At 34.3% G+C, this 26,139-nt stretch overlaps 1 protein-coding gene across 1 annotated transcript in view; it reads right to left on the reverse strand.

The window, feature by feature from the left end:
• Positions 1-570: 570 nt before the first annotated feature.
• The window catches only part of LOC150099605 (uncharacterized), a 32,640-nt gene continuing 7,071 nt past the window's right edge, over positions 571-26,139 (reverse strand). Inside the window, exons 2-6 of the mRNA XM_090404159.1 lie at positions 21,961-22,016; positions 19,224-19,331; positions 16,867-16,899; positions 2,486-2,521; positions 571-1,046 (exon numbers count right to left, since the gene is read on the reverse strand). Coding sequence (XP_090260285.1) covers positions 978-1,046; positions 2,486-2,521; positions 16,867-16,899; positions 19,224-19,331; positions 21,961-22,016 — 302 coding nt within the window. The 3' untranslated portion in view covers positions 571-977. The remainder of the gene's footprint in view (positions 1,047-2,485; positions 2,522-16,866; positions 16,900-19,223; positions 19,332-21,960; positions 22,017-26,139) is intronic.

A 26,139-nucleotide genomic window follows, 5' to 3' on the forward strand; every position in this document is an offset into this window, starting at 1 on the left:
TTTAAGCTTGTAAACTTCTGTAAGGGTAACTTCAGTAGAATTTCATTTTTTATTATCCACTATAGCACTACAGATATAATTACAGCTATTTATTTTTATTTTGAACTTAGGGGTAGTTATGATTAAGGTATATTTTTAAGAGTATAATCTAAGTCTGTTGTAATTTACTGATTATCTGCTCTGTTTTCCGGTAGAAGATCAATTTATCATCAAACATTAGATGTGCTATTCTATTTTCTTCTGCTCATCTCTCCAATATCACAATTCTATAAGTATTCATTTACATATTCGAGGAAGTAGTTAAATAACATCCGTGATACTTCGCACTCCCCTCTTACTTATCGCAACCTTGGAGAAAAAGTGCTATAATTTCCGTAAATTTCAACCATAATTTAAGAGGATATGTGCAATGATTCAATAAGGCGTATTATTTTATATTAATAATATATAGAAAAGGGATATATTCATGATCCAATTATTTCAAAGCCGAACACATGTAAAAAATTCACAATAAGCTCTGTGATCAAAATTTCGAAACCTTCAAAGATATTATATGTATTCGGATTTCAGACAATCTTGCATCTTTATTATACCGTATTTCTACATGATGCGATCCTAACCAACAATCTTGGATGAAATATTCGACAAAAGATATTATTTCAGTAAGTTAGTTCATAGAGCATCATTTAATTTTTAATTTTTTTATATGTAAAAGGCGCATCGAACAATAAGTATTTCCACAAAAACTATGTTCTCCTTTTTTGTTTATTAAAAAAAAACATAAATAATACTTTCAAATTAATAAGCAAAACAACCATTTTTAAAGAAGAGCAAAAGCCAATAAGCCTCTACAATTAGCACGATGAATGGTTTGAGTAATGCAGTACAGTAAGCAAAATTTGTATATATGGTATTACTATGCAATATTTAGTCATATACTAAATTATTCGCATCTTTAAACGATGATTCTGTATATATTACTGATTGTCTCCTAATTGGTAGGATAGATTAGATATGTAGTCAGTATACAACGTCCTCAGGCATTGCTGTAAAAGAAAATATAGTTTAAATTATTTTATTTATAATTTTAATTGATTGAATTAAAATAAAAGTCAAATTAAAATGGCCAGATAATTCCATATTAATTAACTCATGAAGAGTTTTTATTTTTTTAAATTTAACTTAAGATTTGTAAACAAATATTTGTCCATATTTCTAAGATAACTGCTTCACAGTTTATTGTTATTCCTTACGTTATGAAACTTCTAAAATGCATAGCTGAATCATAATCATTATGATTCAGCTGTGTACTTTTCCTAGCTTTAGATAACAAGATCTTGGAACAGGTGAATTCATTTAACTACCTAGGATGTATGATCACATATGAAAATGAAAAAGATATAAACGTAAAAATTGCAAAATATTTAAAAATAGCAGGTGTAATTAACTCTAAATTTAAACCAAACCTAGTTCAAAAACCTACCAGCCTTATTGTATGGAAGTGAAATCTGGACAATCTGGACAATAAAACTAAAAGACAAACAAAGATTGGCAACAGCAGAAATGAAGTTTATGAGAAAAACTGCAAAGTATATCCTATTTGATCACAAAAGAAACGATGAAATTATGAAAGAATTAAACCAAGAATCAGTAATAGAAAAACTTAAAAAATATAAACATAAATGGTTGGAACACGTTCAAAGAATGAAAATAGAAAGATTACCAAAACAAGGAAGGAAAAAGAAAACCAGGAAGTCCTGTTAAACGATTCAACGATGACTTCTAATGCCAGAACAGACCACGCTAGGCCTAAATCCTTGATATGCATGATGACTTTTCCTAGCTTTCAAGAGTTTCAGAGTTGTGCATAAAAATAAATGAGTGTATCAGTTGAGGTTACTTTTTTACTGAACTAATGAACATGTAAATGTATTTTGTTTATTCATATTGTATACATTTTCTTAAATAAATTAAAAAACGATGGAATATATATGTGTGTATAGGTCACACTAAAAGAGAATGTGGCTTCCTCCCACATTTAAATTTTAATGTGGAAAAATGGAATGTAGTCGGAAACTGTATTAAAATAGCTCTTATTTTTTCTGTGGAAGAATTCTTGTTAAGCATAAATATAGGAGTGATATGTAGTGAAGGGTGCATTACTAAATGTTGACATAACTCATAACTATATTGATCAATGTTTTGCCTATTAAAGCGTTATTGATTTCAATGACTTTAACTGTAGTCATAATTAGTTTTAATGTGACTGCAAGTGTGTGTGTGTGTGTGTGTGTGTGTGTGTGTGTGTGTGTGTGTGTGTGTGTGTGTGTGTGTGTGTGTGTGTGTGTGTGTGTGTGTGTGTGTGTGTGTGTGTGTGTGTGTGTGTGTGTGTGTGTGTGTGTGTGTGTGTGTGTGTGTGTGTGTGTGTGTGTGTGTGTCGTAATAGTATAATTTTAATAAATTAAAAACCAGTTAAAATACTTACTTGATAATCAGGTTGATGGGATTCCCACAGATTTTGCTGAAATTTAGACAAAAATAAATATAAAATGAAGTAAATTAAATTCATGGAATTAAACAGTTATGTACCAATCAAAAAAAAAAAAAATGATGATCACGTTTTAAATACAGGCATTTCTCGCTTTATGAGTTTCTGGGTTTACTAGTTTAGTTAAGGGTATCAACAGTATCGAAAATATGTAATTTCATTGCCATAAATAAATTATGTATATTGAAAAATATTGAATTTCCAAACAGGTAATCGCGGACAAACAGACAGAAAAACAAACGCACAGTGCATGCGTTTGTTTTCTTACTTACTTACATAACAGTTAACAAATACGATGCTGACGTGATTGTGGTGCTTTTCAGTTTTGCTTCACAAATTTCTTCTCTAATTTCAAATTTATCAATCTTATTAATACAGTAAAGTACGCCAAATCGAAATAATACTATAGGAATTAATGAGTTCATAAGCAAACTTATTGTAGGATCACTAACCAATTTCTCATGTTAAATAAATATTATTTAATAATATCAACTGTCTATAGTACTGTACACATTTAAACTATTGTTATTATTATTTTTTTTTTTTCAAAATCAAACCCGATTCAGTATACATAATGAATATCATTATATTCAGAATATATTTATATTTCAGTATATTATTATATTCAGTTTATTTCTATAAGCTACTGTATAGTTTATAGAAATATACTATAAATTAGAATTTGCAGAAAATATATGCATCGAAGTTAAAAGTATCAAACGAGAGCATTCCTTGGTAATAAAGGCAATATACAGACCACCCAATTTAAGCACCACAAAAATTCTAAATGAATTAAACAGATATCTTTCTGGCACGGAAGAAGGCGTTTCAGAATACATACCCAATAATAATAGATGACATGAATATCAACATTAGGAACATAAGTAACAACACAGAACAATACCTAGACCTTTTATAAGCATATAACATAACCCCATCCATACAGTCGCATACATGAGAATAGATAGTCGGAAATACAACCACCTCATCCTGTATTGACCACACAAATATACGAACCTCTCCAAACAGCTATACAGCAGCTGTCATAACCTGCAAACTGGCAGACCATTATGTCACTAAACTACAGTAACATACTGATTCAGAACCTTAAAACTCACTGAGACTACAAAACAGTATATTAGCTTCATAAACGAAACTCCTTCTTTCACTACGCGTTATTCCCACTTCCTGTGCAGGATCCGCGTGTTACCTAGATGCGACTTCTTGTTAGTACCACTCCCAACCGACCTGTCGCCTAGTCTACCGCTGGATTGGGGGGGGGATATATTCTTGACTGTAGAAGCGTATGTTCACGGGGCCGGTTTGCCTGCTTGCTGGATGAAAAACACCAGATAAACTAGCGAAAAAAAACCTAAACCCTAAAACCTAAAACCCTTCATAAACGAAACTATAGAAAACGAAATCAGAAAAACAGGCTGGATGCAGATAGTATCTTTAGACTCTGCTGACACTGTATATAGCAATCTTAAACGTACATTTAATAAAATATAACAAAGAATTAATAAGAATAGAAATAATTTCCTAAACCAGAGGGAATCCATGGATAACAGACAATATATTAATAAACATACAAAGAAAGTATGCCCTCTGGAAAGAACTTAAGAGGTCACCTAACAATACCGTTTTGCAAAATGAATGCCGAAGGAAACGGAATCTGTTAACAACACCGATTAGAACTGCAAAACGAAACCATTTTAGAAACAAATTCACAACAGCTCTTAACGGAAACCTGCCACTTGATCAATGAGATGCTGTCCAATACACACAAACCTACTGCCTCAGAAAGAATAAAACAGAACTCCGCTTGTGAGAGCAATCACTGAAACAGTTGGCAAACAACTTTATTCAGCACTTCGCGAACTCTGTTCGAAAAATACAGTAATCATGATCTCCTCACACAAAAAAGTATTCTCCACTAGGTCTACAAGCAACCAGGACAATATGGTTCCCACATTAAAAATTAAGCACTGTGACTTGTAATCCAACAAATTAACCCTAAGAAAGGACCAGGAATAGATTGAAATAGAACAAAAAACATCAAAAAACATTCAACTAACCTATTTCCATTTATACTGAAACTTAAATAAAATCTTCGAAACGGGACACATACCTGAAACACTAAAGACTACATTTATCGCTCCAATACATAAACTTTGAAAAAGAAACAATATAAGTAATTACAGACCCATCACCACATCGTCTGTAACGAACGAAATCATGTAGCGCATTGCGCATTGCAAACTCTCCACATACATTGAAAAATTCCAAATCATCCCCAAAACAAAATATGGCTTTTTAAAAAAAAGTAAGGAACCGCAACACTCCTGGAAAATTTCACAGACATAATAAACGCTGCATTAGATAAAAACAGAAAAGTATTAGTCAAAAACTCTGAGATCCCACTCATAAAATATTAATATTTCCAGTCGAACATCAAACTTCGTCTACACATATCGCTGATCCCAAAACCACAACCGGGCAAAAACAACACGCTGTCTCGGACTTCACTTCGATGCTGATCAAAGTTGTGATAGCTATACAAGCTACCTACAAAACAAACTCAGGATAATAACAAGCAAACTATATCGATTATAAGACATTGTACCGACATACATAAAAATACTATTCTATAAAACATTATGCGAAAACATTTTCATATCGCAGTTACATCATACGCATTCTGCAAAGACTGCAAACTTAATAGATTACAAATCGTCGCAAAATAAAATGCTAAAACTGATGTTCTGTGATCAAAGAGAACAAACACACTGGCAGTAAGGACGGAAAACATAATATTTAAAGTGAAGCACTTAAGCTACTATACAGTCATGTTAAAACATTACTTCAGTCCAACCTATACGGTAATGAGAACAACGTATGAGATAAGACAATAGTCAACAAACTACATAACATGCAAGTATAATAATCAATACGATAAAACCACCAGAAAGTTCTGCGTACCAGACAGGATAAGCAAACTGCCGTTCGACGACAGAAACCTAGGGACCTACAGAAAACTGAAACTGGCGCTATATAATTATTATAACAAGACAGAAAATTAGACAGAAATTACTCTCTCTCACACACGCTCACACAAACAAATCCTCTCAAACACCTTTACCAGGACACTAACACGCCATATCTAATCCCAACACTCCTTTTTTTTTTCATCCTTTTTACAAAAACATATATTAGTTATTCATCATGCAAAAAATTCTGCATAACTTCATTGTTAATATTAGAAGAGCATGTGTTGTAATTACATAATATTTAGGTAAAAAAGTATTATTACATTTTAATTGAAATACAATGTAGAAAATGCAGCACTTAGTGCTAAATTTTGTAAAATCATAAGTTAGAATGTAACTCAAGATGATTATTGTATATGTATAAATAATTTCGAACTTAATAATATATATATATATATATATATTATGGCATCTGCATGGAGTCCTGAAGCTCATTGTTGGAGATCCTTATTAACCATTATACACACAAATCCTATCAAATACGCTTAAAGAACACCGCAGGCACTAATTGCTGTAAATATCTCTCAACAATTCTTATTTTCAAATTCTCGTTCGCAAAGAATTTCCAGAGTTAAGGTTAGGTTAAACGTAGCTTAACTAACATTCAATTCTTCATACATTGAAAATGATCAATATGTCAGTGCTTACCAGAAACAGTTCCTAGTACATCAATTACGTTGCGAATAACTTTCAAAATATATTTGTTACACTTAAGAACACATTTATAAGACTTCTCCGCAGTTATAACTAAAACACTATTAATCACGTTTCACAACTATGGATATCAACTGTAAGGTACTTTGATTATCCTTGTTACCACTCATTAAATAATTAAACATTGGGCAGTTCTCCTTATGGCGATTTGGAATTAAGTCGCATTTCTAGATTAACTGGGTTTAATCAGAATTCTTCACTGAACGTCCAGTTTCTTCATATTATCTAATTGCAGCATTAAATTCCTTTAATTATCACTGTTGACTTTACTTTCAGCTAACTATAAAATTCACTTCGTCTTTTTTCGCTTATAATTATTATCCCCTTTAACTTCTGCCCTTGAGAACTTTTTATTTACTTCCACCTATCTAGTTTATACCCTTGATTCCTTTCACTTCAAAATTTCCCTTCCAACTCTCTCTTGTTACCTCTATATACTTTTTTATTATCCTTCTCCTAGTTCACGCTCTGCTCCACTCGCGCTCGCTTCTTCATGCGTTTCCATGACAACAAATGAACGTAAACATTTTCGTTAATGTTACATAAGGCTCTACCACTACATTGAGTTAATAAAAACACAATAAATAGAATATTAGAGCTACTTAATTAACTCTTACATTTCGTATACAGATAACTATAATAATATTTACGTTACAATATACATATATAAGTTACAATAAATTAAACACATATTATTGTTCAAATAATTAATAGTTGATTAAATTCAGAATAAACACTTCAATAATAATTCTTAAATAAGGATTAATAAGTAACTTTTATACAAGTCATGATTAATATATAATAAACAATGTTAAATGTGAATGAAAAAAAAACAAAGTGCACAACACAGTTTCATTCAGTTTGAGAGATATTTACAGCAATTAGTGCCTGCGGTGTTCTTTAAGCGTCGTGACGTTCTCTTTTTTTTTCCAATGTTCGAATCCGCCATCTTGTTATAAGTTACTTTCATTAAAAGAAAACAACTAATTATGAATTGGTCACCAATCCAAGGTAGAGAAATTTCTATTATACTGCGCCACTCTATCCTTACATTAGTCTATATAAAATAGCAGGATCAATTCACAGATAGTTAGTTAGCAGTCTCCTCATTCATTCTGGCCGAAGTATTTGTTTTCCACTTGGGATTCCCGCAGGATTCGAATTTTTATGAACGGTGCAATAAAAAGGAATTCAGGCAAACACTATAATTAGATTAACAAAATAAAACATTTAATATAAGTTATATAATACATACATACAGGGCGTTCGGGATAAATTTGACATATTTATAATTAATTATATTTTTCCGTAAGTTACATGTATTAACACACACTTCTCTTCATTTAAAAGTTGGAACCTTCTTCATTCATATACAAGATGTCAGAAAGGATGGATAGCTGGAACCCACCTGAATCATGGAAGAGAATAACTTGTATCATGATGATTCGTGCCCGCCATCAAAATAAGGATATTACGACTGCTGCCCAATGCTCCCTGAATACAGTAAAAACAATCAGGCATGAACTAGAGACTTGCAATGGTGACTACGAGGATGTAGCAAGAAGAAAGATCCCTAGCAGACGATCTGATTGCGTTCGTACAGCAGAATTCCTCGCAAATCTGCAGGAACAGGTGTTGAAGAACCCTGGCATTGGAATTCGGGCTTTGTTCGTGGAGTTGCTAACTGTAGTCAAGCCCTGGATAACAAGGGTAGCCAATGGTAGGCCGTATGTATGGCAGCAGGATTCGGCCCCTTGCCACACCTCTGGGAAAAGTCAAAAATGGTTGTCTGAAAATTTCTACGACTTCACCAGTCCAAATGTTTGGCCTCCAAACTCCCCAGACCTTAACCCCATGGATTATTTTGTATGGGGCGCAGTTGAAAAAGACACAAATCGCACTTCCAGTAATACAAAAGCCCAGTTAATGGATAAAATTAAAACAGTTTTTGCGGCCCTTCCCAGGGAGACTGTAGCATCAGCTTGTTCGAGGTTCCGAAGCAGAATTGAAGCTGTGATCGATGCTAATGGTGGTTATTTTGAGTAAATCTTGTTGATAGTATTGTAATTAACTCTGCCTGTAATGTTTTTTTGTCAATTCATTAAATTTAATAGATACAAAGAAGATTTTCTTTTTCCTTGCGAAACTGTCAAATTTATCCCGAACACCCTGTACATTTCACTTCTAATTTCAAACAATTGGAGCAAGTTAAACTTTAGGTCAAGTCAATCGCATTAGTTCAATCTTCCAAACCATCACATACACTTTCTCAGTTTCTGAGTCACAAAGTTCCTACACTTAATTAAATACAATAGAACTTCCTAACTGAATGGTTTCCACACAGTTCTCAGCTATGTTATACGCTTAAAGAACACCGCAGGCACTAATTGCTGTAAATATCTCTCAACAATTCTTATTTTCAAATTCTCGTTCGCAAAGAATTTCCAGAGTTAAGGTTAGGTTAAACGTAGCTTAACTAACATTCAATTCTTCATACATTGAAAATGATCAATATGTCAGTGCTTACCAGAAACAGTTCCTAGTACATTAATTACGTTGCGAATAACTTTCAGAATATATTTGTTACACTTAAGAACACATTTATAAGACTTCTCCGCAGTTATAACTAAAACACTATTAATCACGTTTCACAACTATGGATATCAACTGTAAGGTACTTTGATTATCCTTGTTACCACTCATTAGATAATTAAACACTGTGCAGTTCTCCTTAGGGCGATTTGGAATTAAGTCGCAAATCTAGATTAACTGGGTTTAATCAGAATTCTTCACTGAACGTCCAATTTCTTCATATTATCTGATTGCAGCATTAAATTCCTTTGATTATTACTGCTGACTTTACCTTCAGCTAACTATAAAATTCACTTCGTCTTTACTTGCTTGTAATTATTATCCCTTTTAACTTTTGCCCTTGAGAACTGTTTATTTACTCCCACCTCTCTAGTTTATACCCTTGCTTCCTTTCACTTCAAAATTTCCCTTCCAATTCTCTCTTGTTACCTCTATATAATTTTTTTATTATCCTTCTCCTAGCTAGCTCACCCTCTGTTCCACTCGCGCTCGCTTCTTCATGCGTTTCCATGACAACAAATAAACGTAAACATTTTGTTAATGTTACATAAGGCTCTACCACTACATTGAGTTAATAAAAACACAATAAATAGAATATTAGTGCTACTTAATTAACTCTTACATTTCGTATACAGATAACTATAATAATATTCAGATTAAATTCAGAATAAACACGTAAATAATAATTCTTAAATAAGGATTAATAAGTAACTTTTATACAAGTCATGATTAATATATAATAAATAATGTTAAATGTGAATGAAAAAAAAACAAAGTACACAACATAGTTTCATTCACAGTTTAGCAATCCTTATTAACCATTATACACACAAATCCTATCGTGATCTAGAATTACCTCAGTTAATTAAGAGGAAAATAGGAAGTTCTCTGAGTAGATATCTTTGGTTCTAACATTAAAGGCATAAAGGCCAATGTGTTATCAAAAATAAATGAATTAGGCACACCAGAAGATACCAGTAGGCCAATAAAATCGTTCACAAGTGAAGGAAGGTCAGAACTGTCAGGAACTGATTATCCATTAAATGCGATTTCTGTTTCTCATTCAAATATACATCCTAGTTCAACTCCAAACTTATTTCCATCTGTACAGAGTTCAATGTTGGTAAAAGCATCAAACAAAGTGAAGACACAATAATAGAAATGGAGCAATCATAGGCGGTGGCAACATCTTTTGACAGTTTGTTCCAAGATTCAATGTTAATCCCAGTAAAGAATAAGACACCTATTCTTAATACTGTTGAGTTAGTTGAAACTCACTCAAATAACGTCGAATCAGGGCCAAGTGCAGATGTCCAAATATTATTTCCTTGATCTTTGTCAAGTATGATAAAAGATATGGAAGATGGTGTCTCACTCTTATTACCTAGAGTTGCAGTTTCAACTTTTGCCATTTCTTCACATCAAGTTAGTAGTTCCATGATGAAGTCTTGGGATACATCCAGGCATAATGCTGTTACGTCAAACATTTATAAAATACACGATCTGCATCTTCCACTACACGATCAGAATGCCACTCAGACGAAGAAAAATGAGTCAATTAAATAATCCTTGGATATCCTTGGCAGAACATCAGCATGATTTTTCTAGTAGTAAGACTTATACGTTGGTTAGACATAACTGGTAATTAATTTACGGAATTGACAACGCATATAAAGTAAATTAATTAAAGATAACTTTAATGAATCACTTCTATATTTCGGCAATGTCACATTGCCATCTTCGGGAACATAAAGATATGGTATGTGCACTAAGGAACTAACAAAGCAAATGAGGAAGAAATTAAGAACTAATTTTGTTCCTAAAGTCCTAATGGTGCCCTCTTGCGGGATAATTTGGTAGTCTTGGCAGTTGGGCTGAAGTTCTCAAAATGAAAGTCTCCCAAATTTGGGGCAGTTTCATGCACCCAAATTTGTTGAGGTTAGGAACGTATTTTAGAGCTGCTGAAGATTCTTTGAATAGTCTTTCGTATTTAAACTTGCTGCGATGGATTATTTTTGTCTTCTTCCAACGAATTTTATGGTGGGTATCTAAGGCATGGTCTGCCAGCCCAGAGCGGCTGTACTGGTGAAACCGGATGTAGTCTTGGTGTTCTGAAATCCTGATATTTGTTGTTCTGCCTGTTTGGCCAAAGTAGGACAATTTGCAGCTGCAAGGGACCTGGTATACACCAGGTAGGTCTAGGGGAAGTGGTTGGTCTTTGGTAGAGCGGATAAGGGATGCCAACTTTTTATATGGTCTGTAACAGGAAGTAAGGTCATATTTTTTGAGGATATTAGTTATTTTTTCAGAGGTGCCCTGGATGTAGGGGATAGTGATAGACTTGGTGTAGTCTTTATTGTGGAGGGGGGGAGGGGGGTTGTGGTTTATAGGTTTTAGTATTTTTTGGATTTTTTTGGGGTTGTAGCCATTGGCTAAGAAAGTGTTGAGGATGTGGTTTAGTTCCATAGTCAGGGCCTTGTCATCTGAGCAGATTAATTTTGCCCTGTTATATAGTGTTTTTATCACCCCATATTGTTGTGAGGGGGGGGATTGCTGGTGAATGTATCTGCCAGTGTGGGTGGGTTTTCTGTAAACAGAGAAAACCAAAGTTCCATCAAGCTGGCGGGTGATTAAAGTGTCTAGGAAGGGGAGGGTGTTGTTTTCCTCTTTTTCTAAGGTGAACTGGACTCTGGGATGTTGGTTGTTTAAGTGTGTTAGGAAGGAGTGGAGTGTATCTGAGCCATGTGGCCAAATAGCAAACATATCATCCACATAACGAAGCCAAATAGTGGGTTTTTGTGGGGCGGAGTTTAAGGCTTTCTCTTCAAATGTCTCCATAAAGAAATTGGCCAAGGGTGGGGAAAGTGGTGAACCCATGGCTGTCCCCTCTATCTGTTTGTAGAACTTTCCTTGCCAAACGAAATAGCCTGAGTTCATTGTGAACTGAAATAGGGCTGAGATATCGGGAGGAAACTTGGCTTGGATGAGCTCAAAGGTTTCTTTGAGTGGGACATTAGTGAATAGGGAGGAGACGTCAAAACTGACCATTATGTCAGTGTGTTGGAGTGTGAGGTTTTCTATACTGGCTTTAAAGTGGGCCGAGTTTTTTATGTGTGATGGTGTGTTGCCAGTGTAGTGTGTGAGCGTGGATGATGTGTTTGCTATTTGGCCACATGGCTCAGATACACTCCACTCCTTCCTAACACACTTAAACAACCAACATCCCAGAGTCCAGTTCACCTTAGAAAAAGAGGAAAACAACACCCTCCCCTTCCTAGACACTTTAATCACCCGCCAGCTTGATGGAACTTTGGTTTTCTCTGTTTACAGAAAACCCACCCACACTGGCAGATACATTCACCACAATCCCCCCCCCTCACAACAATATGGGGTGATAAAAACACTATATAACAGGGCAAAATTAATCTGCTCAGATGACAAGGCCCTGACTATGGAACTAAACCACATCCTCAACACTTTCTTAGCCAATGGCTACAACCCCAAAAAAATCCAAAAAATACTAAAACCTATAAACCACAACCCCCCTCCCCCCCTCCACAATAAAGACTACACCAAGTCTATCACTATCCCCTACATCCAGGGCACCTCTGAAAAAATAACTAATATCCTCAAAAAATATGACCTTACTTCCTGTTACAGACCATATAAAAAGTTGGCATCCCTTATCCGCTCTACCAAAGACCAACCACTTCCCCTAGACCTACCTGGTGTATACCAGGTCCCTTGCAGCTGCAAATTGTCCTACTTTGGCCAAACAGGCAGAACAACAAATATCAGGATTTCAGAACACCAAGACTACATCCGGTTTCACCAGTACAGCCGCTCTGGGCTGGCAGACCATGCCTTAGATACCCACCATAAAATTCGTTGGAAGAAGACAAAAATAATCCATCGCAGCAAGTTTAAATACGAAAGACTATTCAAAGAATCTTCAGCAGCTCTAAAAAACGTTCCTAACCTCAACAAATTTGGGTGCATGAAACTGCCCCAAATTTGGGAGACTTTCATTTTGAGAACTTCAGCCCAATTGCCAAGACTACCAAATTATCCCGCAAGAGGGCACCATTAGGACTTTAGGAACAAAATTAGTTCTTAATTTCTTCCTCATTTGCTTTGTTAGTTCCTTAGTGCACATACCATATCTTTATGTTCCCGAAGATGGCAATGTGACATTGCCGAAATATAGAAGTGATTCATTAAAGTTATCTTTAATTAATTTACTTTATATGCGTTGTCAATTCCGTAAATTAATTACCAGTTATCAGTATGATTTCTGCTGCAAACTCTGCACAACCAAAAATATTCAAAGACATAATATGAAACTACATGAAAATATCAGACATGAATACATATTCGATCCGGACATGAAAGCAGAGCTGATAGTGATGAGGCAAGAGTTGAACTGCATTCGAAATGAAATGAAAAGAATTACAGACATACATGGAAGAATGAAAAAGAGTAGAAGGAAAAATGGCCAGGCGAATGATGTAACGAATGATTCGAGAGAGGCTTTCGATACGGATTCCATTATTGGAGGTGTGGTAAATGAGAATATGCATAAGGTTTGTTTTCCTGGTGATAGAATGGAGAGAGTGATTGAAGCGTTGGACATGAGGAATAAGAGAACACAAGGGTTGGTAGTTGTAGTAGGGACAAATGATTGCTTTGGAGAGGAACAAGTAAAATGCCAGATAAGGAGATTATTAGGGGAAGTAAAAGATAACAGTGTGGTAGGAAAGGTCGTCAGCGTGTTGCTAAGGTATGATACCTGTTTCCGTGCTTTTTTGTTTCTTATTTTCCTTCTTAATTTTCTTTTTCTCCGTCTGTACATTTAAACTCCCGATTCACGAGTTATATTTATATACTAACAAAAATATATTATTATATTGACATTGTTAGTATTCCCAGCAGTAATCCCAGAACAAAGTTTACTATTTAATTATTCTTAATAGTTCAAATGAACAAATGACATTAATTATGTCAATGTTATTATTGGAATGTTTTTACTATTAAACTATTTCTCGGAATCATTATTTAACATAACTGTGCAAAAATTTGATTGATAAAAACTCAATACCTGTTTTTGGATGAGAAAGATAGGATGTGTATCCTGTCTTTCTCTTCCATCTAGGATGGGATGAGCCCCCTCCTAATGAGGGGGTTAATGGAGTATTAATGCAGCCGAGTTGCCACTCCTCTGCTGCATCCTCTAAGGTGATATTCATGACCGTAATCCGTGTGTGTTCATGGGGACAGTTTGCTTGCTTGTTGGAGGAAAACCCGGGATAAACTGAGGAAAACAAAACCTGCTGTCCACGCTGAAGACGGGCTAACTTGGCTATGTCTGGGGAAGATCCTTGAGCTCCTCATGCCGTCGAGGGGTATCGAACCTAAGACACTTCTTCCGCAGGCATATGGATACGAAGCGCATTGCCAATAGGCTAACCGGGCGGACGCATTATGTCTAAGGGAAATAAATTCCAACTTTATTAGTTTTTGCTTTAGGAATAACTCGTGAAATGGACATCTACTTTTATTTTCGTTCAAGTAAATCCCAAAGTGAAAACAGGACGCGTTACTGGAAATGTCTTTATAAGTTGAATTTATTTTTTCACGTGATATACTGTTAGTTTTTATTTCATTTCTGAAATGAATTACCGCTATACTTTGCTCGTTCGATTTCCTTTCCCTTTTTTACATTGCGGTGTCGAGGGTTTATTTATCAATGAACCTAAACCGTTCTCAGGATAAGGTAGTCAGCCGTATGCCCCGGCGTATCTATGTCCGTAGGTGTTGAGTTCTCAAGGCCGGTTTGCCTCCTTCGCGGGATGAAAAACCCCAGATAAAGTGGGGAGAAAAACCCTACTGTCCACTCTCAAGACCGGTTAACTTGGCTGAGAAAGATCCTTAAGCACCTCACGTCAACGACGGGAATCGACACTCCTTTCCCAGGCATATGGTTGCGAGGCGCATAGCTACTTGGCTAACCACGCGGACCTACCTTAATACTAAGTTAGTGAAATGAATAATTTAGAAATATTTAATTCTTTTGAATTAATTAGATTAACTAAACAGAAGTACTTTTTCTGTTTCTTCATCGAAAGAAATAAAGCACAATATACATAACTATAAACTAAATATTTCTTTACGTAATTACTTTTTTTCATACTGATTAGTTTGATACTGTTTTATACTGATGAATTGCTTAAATAGCTTAATTAACTTTATAAAATAAAAATAACAAAGTATGTGTGAATTAAGGGAAATTAGATCATCGGATAAAGGCTGAAAGAGAGAGTAAGTTAGATAATTCATGCAGATAAAAATAGTGATAAACATTTATGTAAGCATGGATATAAACGTGGTGAAGGGAAAGAGTACGGATTGGGTTAGGCCATTTTGAGTGTCTGGAAAAGGAAAAGAGAAAGATGACCAACCTAGCAAAGCATACCGCAGATGTAAGATCAGGAAAAGGTAACTTGAAAAGGTAAAAGGAAGAGGTTACTTGTAGTGTCTTTATTTGATGTGAGGCTATTTAGTGTGAAGTCGAGGTCAACAGGATGATATATATGGTTGGAGGTTGCTACATACCTGATGGTTTAGTTGTTAGTGAAGACGAAACTTATTGCAAAATTATCCACATGATCTTCTAACCAAGTAATTATTATATAGCGAGTTAAGTTATTCAAAGACGCTTTGGATAGCAGAGAAATGAAAAGCATAATAGGATGGAAAGGCAATTTCCTGAGCTGTTGCGTCATACCTTTCTCAAGGAGAATGTGAAAGAAGCAACTAGAGGCCAAATATTGCTACATCTGATCATCGAGTCATGAGGTATCTCAGTTGCGCATGTAACTGTTTTGCCATCACTTGGCAACAGTGATAGCGGATGGCAAATAGCGAAATAATCATGTTGAACTGGGCAATAGGCGAGATTTTGGATAATCCAATCAGGACACTCTAAATTGTGAACTACAAAGCTAGAAAATAGAACAGACTCAGGAGAACACTATCTTTGCTATCGAGACATCATTTGTTGAATGAAAAGGATATAGCAGCGCATGTTAAGCTTTGATATAATACTTGTATGAGGATATTTGAATCTTTTCATATCAAGAGATTCATAAAAAGATGATATGAAGGAATATATATCTGAATAAGAGTGAGAGGAGTTGCGAAGCAACAAAATATAACTTTATAATTAAGCTCCAAATAAAAGAATGAGTGAATATAGAAGGATATCCTTAACAAAGTGCGTTTGTTAAGGATATCCTATATTCTTTGTTTCAGATCTTAAAGCGACTATTGAAATAAAGCGTGTTCTGTTCGTTAAGACCTACCAACCTGGTGTATGTAACATTAGTTTATAGTGTTGCCCAACATGTGATGAAAAGTTAGAGGTGCATGAGGAGGTGGACTAAGAGCTATTGCAAAACTTGAATTAATTCCGATTATCACCAAACAGTGTACCAGCACATATGCTAAAGGAAATCACTATACCAGCACATAAACGAAATGTTATGACGATATCACTAGACATTTGACACCTGTGTACTATTGATTATTAACTCAGGAAAGACCCCACATGAATTGGAAGATTTTTATGGGTATCATATTGAACAAGGATGAGGGAAAGACTGATTTGTCTTACTATCCTGATATCAGTATGTTTGGTGTCTTTGAGAAGATTTTATAGGGTTTAGTAAGGACTTACAGAAATTTGCACAAAACCTTTACTATGCTATTTTACTGAGTTTTTCATCTGGTTTTCCCTACTTTGTGGGGAGAGTAAATGTGTATATGGGAAGATTTGACTGATGTAATGTGTGTTTCAGTTTGTTTCTTGTTGTATTTAATTTAGAATCACTCACGATTTCCACTGAGACACTCAAGTCTTATTTTTCAAAAGTATTTTTCAAAAATAAAGAAATTTATACTTACCTCTTTCAGTTTAGAAAAGGAACAACGTTCAGTCTGTAAATAAATATGAACAAAATATGAACTTTTTACTAATATTTGCATTAAATTCTGTTTCATTTAATTTTAAGTGTTTTTAATAAAACACTTAAAATTAAATCTTAGATTGTGTACCAGATATGATTTATTTTATATATTTTTTGGCAAGAAGAAGCAAATCAAATTAAAATTACAGGCCTTCTGGAGACATTAGTTCGTCTGAAATTCCAATAAACGTTAAGCTTTTGTCTGATTTCTTACAAAAATCAAAAACCTTTAATCTACACCATCTCCCACTGACGAAACCTCAATGAAGGTCGAAACCGGTCTGGGTAGTGGCCTCTTGCCTTTAATACAAACATTATGCATCCCCTTTTTGGAGATGTGTTTTGGCATTAAGGGTAAATATTAAGATTAGTGATCAGAGCTTATACCACCTTTACCACGAGATGCCTTGGTCTTGCACTGCCTGTAGGATCAGCTAGACTTGCATCACTTGCAGGCGCAAACTTGACTTGTTTGTCTGTTTGCTTACTTGGGACATGGAGTAAAATCAAGTTTAACATTGCTTGGTATTTTTAACATATATATGCATTAAATATATATATGCATTAAATGTTGAAAATGCACCTTCCATCAGGATACAAACACAACAAAGGAAACGAGATCCTACTAGATTCGTTGAAGCAAAAACAAAGTACCTCATAGATGTTTTTCTGTCCCCCTTCCAAAACACCTGAACAGGTAGATGCAATACTAGAAAATGAATGTGAAATTCATTCCGACTTCTCTATCCTCCGAACAAACATTGATCGGGACCGTGTGAAGCAGCAGAAGGATACGAAAACTATCTATGCTGCCTACAAATGAGTTGCTAGACAAAATCAGGTAAGGTATTCTCTCACATTCACTACTTCCCTTTCTATAACCCATTTAATAACCAAAAGCACACCATCTAACTTCTATTAGCCTTCTGATAAGGTCATAAATTCAGCACAAACATATTTCTGTATACCTTTCAGGTTATATTTAGGTCAGCTCTCAACTATCTGTTTTTGACAGTTAACCGAGTTAAACGAAACACACTAATCAGCAAAGATAAACCATTTATATTCTGTTGTGTGAATATTTCTATTCATAAAAGAGCATCATTTCTCTTATAAGAGCAGACTTGGCCCTGCAGTTGAGAAATTCTAATAATCTAGGTGAAGCCCTCACTGTACATATATAGTCACATCTCAGGAAGGGTAACAATAAGAGGACATTCATATTGAATTATGTTGGTAAAATCAAATCGCCATATGCAATTCTTGATTATCACTTGCTCTCAATTAGTGAAGAGCGCTAATGCTTCATTACTGGTGCATACGTTAACCCTGGTTGAAGTTATTGAAAAATAACCACTGCGCATTTTGAGATCTGGCCTAAACTTGATTTGAAATTTTGATACTGAATTCATTTTGGTGATCATGATCAAAATCCCTTGTGCCCTTACAATTACACAAAACTGGCATATTACGATGGCTTTGTGGATTCAAACAAAACTATTGTAATCAGAAGTATTTCTTTATAATAGATAAACAGTTGGTTTTCTTTGTTCAGATTTTTGAAATACATGTAGTGTTCGATGTGTCTACATTTCGTTTGATGAAATATTCTTAAAGTTGGTTCGTAGCCCTCCGCAATCATAGAGAAATCAAAATTCAAAACTCACAATTCGTACCGAACTTTGCGATATATCTGTCGAGTTTCTCATTGGCGGATATGATGTCAAACGTTTCCTTAGGTGCAATAAATTTCAGAATTTTGCTGATCATCTATATACGTATGTTCCCCAATCAACCTCACCAAATTCATATACCGATAGTCTATTAATAATGGTACTATTTTGAAGAAACTTTGGTCAAAATATTAAGAGGATTATGTTGAACCTGTCTGAAGCAGCTTCTGTATATCAAAGTTCACTGGATTTCAAAACAGCAGATTAGCATTACATAAAATAGCATTACGAGAAGTAATCACACAGTGAAGTATTGAATTAATAGAAATTTAGATGAATGAATAGCAAAAGAGAATACAAATCGATGATCACTGTAGAACACTTTTAGTAAAATAGGTTGTTTGTAAAGGAAACTAATTAGCCATCATGTGGTTGGAGCGCATATTTAGGATACACCTTTGAATCTATCTGAAGAAATCATTATTGAAATCCCTTTAATATTTTATGCCACATTTCCGTAGCGAATGTTGGCTTACAAAAATAAGAAAGACGCTTTCAAAATTTTCATATTCATTGTTATTTTTTATATTCTGCATGAAATTGTTTGGATTAAAGAACTTACCAGTACATAATTGCAATCATAACCGCAAAATCCATTTACGTATGCCATTGCCTTATTTTCTTCATCCGGATAAAACCGAGCTGCACAATCTTGAACAATGTTTTTCACCTGAAAAAAGAAATCTATATATTTAATAAAAATTCAAAATTATTTTTCAAAAAAAAGATTTGCTCAAATAATAGGCATAGGCTATTTAACTTAAGTTAAAAACAAATTATAAGGCTGGACTAGATTGTGCTATTTAGAATGAATCTAGAATGACGGCAGTTATACAACTAAAACTAGAATGGAATTAAACCAAACAATAAAAATAAAAATAAAAATCAATGCGAATAAGTGTAAAATAAATCTCTCTCCAACCTCTCGCCCACAAAAGAAGCTTAAATAACAACAAAAAATCTTTCTTCAAAGCTTTCATATCCATTACCAACATTTGTGACTTCAGTTCTAGATTCACTGTCATGCATTATGAATTTCAAAGATTCAAAACATGTGTTCTGTTTCTTACAGACGCTAAATCTCTTCCACCAGAACAACAAAACCATAGCCCAATTTTGTCCAATTTACAACCAGAATGATTCAAGATTCTTTCCATCATGGTAGATGTTTTTGCTTCGTGTTATTTGGTATTCTTTCCAAAGGGTGCATAATTTGGAATTTCTTTTTTGATCGTCCCTATGCTGTAATGCGTTTTCCTCAGTTCCCGGACGTTTTTGTCTTTCAAGCTCAATTTCATTCTGTTCAAAGTCGAAAAACTAACCTCTATTGGTGATATAAATATAGCAACTGTAAATGACTCACTTTCTCTAATTTCACTACCTCAGCTGGATCAGAGTCAGTGATTTTGGCTCTAAGTACTGACCTAAAACATATCATTCACCTTCATACCAGAATTCCTGGTAATCCTCTTTACTCTGGATCTATATATATATATACTGTATATATATATATATATATATATATATATATATATATATATATATATATATATATATATATATATATATATATATATATATATATATATATATATATATATATATATATATATATATACTGTATATATATATATATATATATATATATATATATATATACTATATATATATATATATATATATACTGTATATATATATATATATATATATACTATATATATATATATATATATATATATATATATTTATTTATTTATTTATTTATTTATTTATATATATATATAATATGTATAAAGGTAATAAACTGGTTTCATTCTTTAGATATTCAGATATTCTTATTATCTTCTTTCAGAAATAATTGATATGGGAATGAAGGCTTTCATTCATCACTGTTCAATACTTTTGCCGTATATCTATGACAGATTTTTCATCGAAGTGTGCCAGGACGGTCTAAAAAAGAAAACAGCCTATAAGTAATGTCAAAAGAAAAAATAACCTAGCCTTGTTTATAGCCTTCATTTTTGCCGACAACACTTGTAAAACCACAATAAAATGAGCGAAGTTTGACTTTGACAGGGAAAAATGTCGAAAAATAAAGGCCTATTTGAATGGCAGTAGTGCATTCCTATAGAGCCAAGCTACTGGGTGCAACATTGTGAATCTGCACTTCTCCCCCTCTATTTAACCCTAACAGTAGCATTGCGTTTTAAACTACAGATAAGATAGCGTTCTTGCCTGATTTTTGTCCTTCATTCTTTGAAAGATCGCCACACCTAAAATATTTTCTTTCTTTGTCTAGAATTGCATCGAATCCCTCCTGTTTTCCCAAGAATATCAGAAGTAATCTACAAATTGGACTCCAAAAACGGGAATTCCTTAGGGATTCCTTAGGGAATCCCTAAGGAATTTCCCGTTATAATGCTCATGTCATGTATTCCTATTCGTTATCATGTATTCATAATATTATATTCAATATTCATCTTTCAGCATGGAAACAAGTCAATGTACAACAAATTCCAAAAGAAAGAAAATCCCATCATCTGTTGCCTCTCATGTAGCTCTCTTTTGCTCCTGTTCGCTCTCGACTTTCGCTAACTCCCCTTTATTTTCCTACTTTTTCTATTTATTCTCCTCCACTCATTCGCATAAATTCTCACGCTTGTTGATCGTCTTACATCAGACATCCTTTCAATTTTTTTAAGCTACCTCTTCTTCACACAAGTGAACACATTTATCATGATTTCCACTTGAATCAACCAAGGCAATGATTACGAGCAGCAAGTTCAGAAAGCAGCAAAAACGGCGAAGTATAACAACCATAAACAACCTTTTTTTTAATTGTATATATTTCCTTGAATTTATAAATGGACGACACAACAATCCTTGCCTTGGGGAAGCATATACCCTGAAAACGGGTATATGCTTTCACAGCTCTCGTATCGTCTGCATTGCCTACGAACATTCATTCATTCATCTCTTAATAACTACATATTGAAATGACAGAAAAGGATATTGCATTGGCCAAGTTTTGTAGTTTCGTGTAAAACACACTCTCTATTTTCTGATCAAAACATATGGATATGGTTTCACTATTTTAATAATGATCCATCAAAAAATGAACTCAGTGATTTCCTAATCCCCTTTTCCTGTATTATTGTTATTATACATGTAAACATGAGAAATGGCAGAAAGGAATTATCATACACCAAATATGGAAAATGAGAATATACTAGACAGTAGAACAGTGATGTAATTGCTCTTAATATGGAAACTAAATCCGAACGTCTTCTGATACTCACCTCTCCAGTCAGTAAATTGAAACATTGAGCAAATCGTGACTTCAGATCTGTGTTGCCTAAGGCAAAATGAGAAATGTTATTATTGACAACTCGTATGCTTATTATAAATTTGTTAATCAGTAAATGTTTAAATACTTATTTTGATAAAGTAACCGAATATTTCAAGTAAATAACTAAAATTATTTGATAAAGATTGGCAGAGCTTATTACGTCTTACACGTATGATGCACCGAAATGAAATGTTTCATAGGAAGAAGTTGCTGAGAGTAAGCGTATACCTTTTATGGGAATTTCCACAATTAACATGAAGGGTACGATAATCGTCTCAGCGATTATTATCGCTGAGACGATTACCCACTAATGGAGGTTAATCGTCTCAGCGGTAATTTTCTGCCAAGTCATAGATTCGACACTCTACATAAATTCAGTGATATAATAAAGCAACACTTATTTAATAGAAACCTTCTCTCATTATCAAAGAAAGTGGATAAAAAATACCTGAGGAAATTTAGGATGTTGAGCTGCAGTCAGCGCAAGTGAAACACAACAGAATCGATGGTTCCTATTAAATTTTACTGTTCTCTAGTAAAATGCTTTTATCGAGATGTAACTCAAAAAAGGAACACAGCATGTAACTGGATTTTTTGAAGCTCCAGTTGAATGAAATAACTTTCCATACTGGTGAACATGGTGCTGTACTAGTATCAGTTCTTACTTTTTAGAGCTACACAACAACTAGCGCTTGGCTGCTTTGTGCGTGGACCCTTTCTTACAATGGAATCTAAGACAAGAAAGTTAATTCTTTCTACAAAACGTTCAACCAAGGGCACTTTAAAATATCAAACGATGTCTTGCAACATGTGCAGTGATTGCTTCTCAGTGAAAATGTTGGAATATATTGATATGGCTCTAAACGTAAATTCCACCTAATATTCTGTATTTTGGGAATCACCGTGTTAGCTTAAAGATACAAACATATATATGTAGTGGCACACGCCATTGCATGGAAAAACAGTAAGCAAAGCGCATTCCGGGAAAGTCAGTCTGGTTCATAACCACAATTTAAGACGCTTTTCTGATTTACTCTACGCTAATAACACAAATGTGGTGAAAACCATGACAGGAGATTTGTTGAATTTCCACAGGGAAGGGATAAATAAAAACATCCCATATGAGAGGTATTTTAACATTTAATAGCAGTAGTGTAGAATAATAGCAGGAATAATTATCACTTCAAAACAGAAATGAAGTAAATATTCTAAAAACACAAATATATAATATACAAATATACGATACACAAAAACGAAGAAAAAAGAATTATAAATATAAAACATCCCAAGTAAGACGGCACAAGACATTGCCAGACTTTCTGTAATTCCCATAACTTGAACAATTATCATTTCAATCAGCTGAGGACTACAACTTAATAAATAATTATAGGCTTAAATAATTACACATTTAAAAATCCAAAACCAGTGAGGTTCATGGTTTTACACAATGAAAAACCTGAGCCAACAATGTTGTTGCTGTTGTTGTTGTCTTGTCCTTTGAAGAGTCTTAGATGTTTACATGTGCTCCTTGAACTGCTTTGGCTATGTCGATGAATTTTTTGTACAGAGCTGTTGTTCAGGATCAGGATCTATTACTTGAGAGGCTTCTGTAATTGCTGGGCAGGTAAAGGTGTGAGTGGATATCAGTTCGGTATTGGGGCAGTTGTTGCAGTTTCTATATGATCTCCTATCATCTGTATTGATCTTCATTCCTCTATAATGTCCTGTTCGTATTTTTGCTATGATGGTGGAGGTCTTTCTGTCGCAATTGATTTCGGGAATTTGATGTTCTATCACTGATTTCAGTGGAATTAGTTTAGCCTTTGCTAGTGCGTTAGCACCAGCAAGAGTTATCATGTGAGTTGCTTGGTTGAGTTCTCTTGCCTCTTTTGCTAATCTATCAGCTGCTTCATTGTAATCAATACCTACATAAGCAGGAATTCATTGTAAAACACCACTTTTTCTTAAAAAACTTTAGTTGATTTAAGAGTTTATGGGTGTCTTGTTTGAACTTAGTATTGCCATTTTTGATTGCCTTCATAGCTGCTCTTGAATCACTGTAAATTATAATTTCCTCAGATTGTTGAGATGATGATCATTTTAAGTAGGCTTCGAGTGCTTTATTTATTGCATAAAGCTCGCTGGTAAAATTGGAAGCAATTCTCCCAGATCCAACTTTTATTGAAAGTTTTTCAGTTTTCGAGAGTAGAAGGAGAACACCAGCGCCTCCATTAATCATATTGGTGTCTGACGATCCATCGGAATAACAATAACGATGCTTATTGAAACAAATACATATCACGGATATTCGTAATCCACTATTGGACCCACTACTGTTCACAGCCAGTAATACAGAAAAATATTTGAGAAACCTAGTGGATTTAAGGTTCTTAGATATTTATAAAAAGAGATGATCGATCGAAGTCCAGAATATGTAATATTAATCCATTCGATTGAACTATCTTGAAGTGGTTGACCTTATCATTGCTCAATAATTTGCCGACATAATTATTCTGATGAAAAGTTCTTGAAATACGAAGTTCGTGCATATAATATTAACAGTTTTTTAACACTGCACCTGGAGCAGACGAAACAAAAATGTGTGGGGGAACAGCAGAATGGACGTCATTAAGATTATATCGCATGAAAAAGAATTTGATGGTGGCAAAATACAAATGTGTTGGAAATCATTGTTAACAAAAACAAAAGTAAAATACATTATTAACAGAAAATATAGATCTGACACAATTTCCTCTGAGAAATAGAAACCAAGGTAAAATGTATCACAAGCACGTTCGCCCGCGCGCGCGTGCGCGCGCGCACACACACACACAATATATATCTGCATATAATATGATATAATTTCCATAGCCACTGAGATAGAATATCAGGAGGTCAGAGAGCAGAGAAAGAAAAGAATGGGGGCAGAATATTATTGACAATTGCTGAAGAGCTGCAACCAAAGAGAGTAGAAGATCAACCAGACCAGTGAAAATAGCACAGTAAGACAATCTGGTGTGTGACAATGACCAGCAGAACAAAATATATACTTGGATTTTTCTGTAGACCAGGGTATAAAAACATGATAGGGATATTATGCATCGGCGAGTGAGCTCAATGATGGGTGGGCGGATAATTATTATGGAGAATTTCAACAACGTGAACATAGATTGAAAGGAATAAAGAACACATGGAAGGAAGGAAATAGAATTTGTGCAGATACAAAGAAATAATTTCCTGAGGCACATCTGATGGAATACACTAGAGGTTTTAAAGTTCTAGTTCTAGTAATTGCGTCAGAAAATTTTTCTATAAACAATATCACCAGGTTGCAACCAAACGGTGAGAGTAATTATATGGTCTTGTCGATGGAGGTCGCTAAATGTGATCTGTGTAATTTCACTTAAGAGGGGGTGGATATATGTGGAATTATGGAATTACAGGACTGGTAAGTATCACAAGATTAAAAGATTGCTTAGATCAGGCGTGGCCAATTTCATTCTATACGACGGTCAATGTATGTTGAGTAGTAGCGTCATTGGCCGTACACTTTTAGACAGAACTTAAATATAAATTCTGCATTTTTTTCAAGGCAGTAGTTATATATATTGAATTACTATATTTGTTAAATCATTTTATTACTGGGAGAACAATATAAAATACTTAATTGATTTAAATATAAGTTGTTAAATTAAATTTAATTACATATTTCTGTTTTTCTAAAGTAACACAACTTAATAAGAACACTGTGGGCATTCTCATTAAATGTTCTCATTAATGAGGACACTGTGGGCGTTTATGTGCGGCAACGAAGTTCATCAAAGTCGATTTTCAAAGATGATGACGATATTCGCAACAAATTCTGAAGGTGGTCATCAGTCAGTCAGTCGGCTTCTTTGTGACGATTTAACTGCCGTCATAGTTGATAAAGTACATTCACATATGTATGTGCTTCCAAACATAGATGCAATTCTCAAGCTGAAATCACTCAATACAGGATATTTTTCCCTTGTTACTAATTTCCAAACGTCAATGCCTATCTCCACCTTTGAGTGGAAAAAGGGGTCACTTTGAAGGTCACACTCCAATTGAATAGTGTCATTCTGCTCTGAAATGTCGCATTTCATTG

The sequence above is a fragment of the Typopeltis vanoorti genome, chromosome 14, assembly GCF_054136105.1.
Source record: "Typopeltis vanoorti isolate ZY-2024b chromosome 14, IOZ_Tvanoo_1.0, whole genome shotgun sequence".
Taxonomy (NCBI): Eukaryota; Metazoa; Arthropoda; class Arachnida; order Uropygi; family Thelyphonidae; genus Typopeltis; species Typopeltis vanoorti.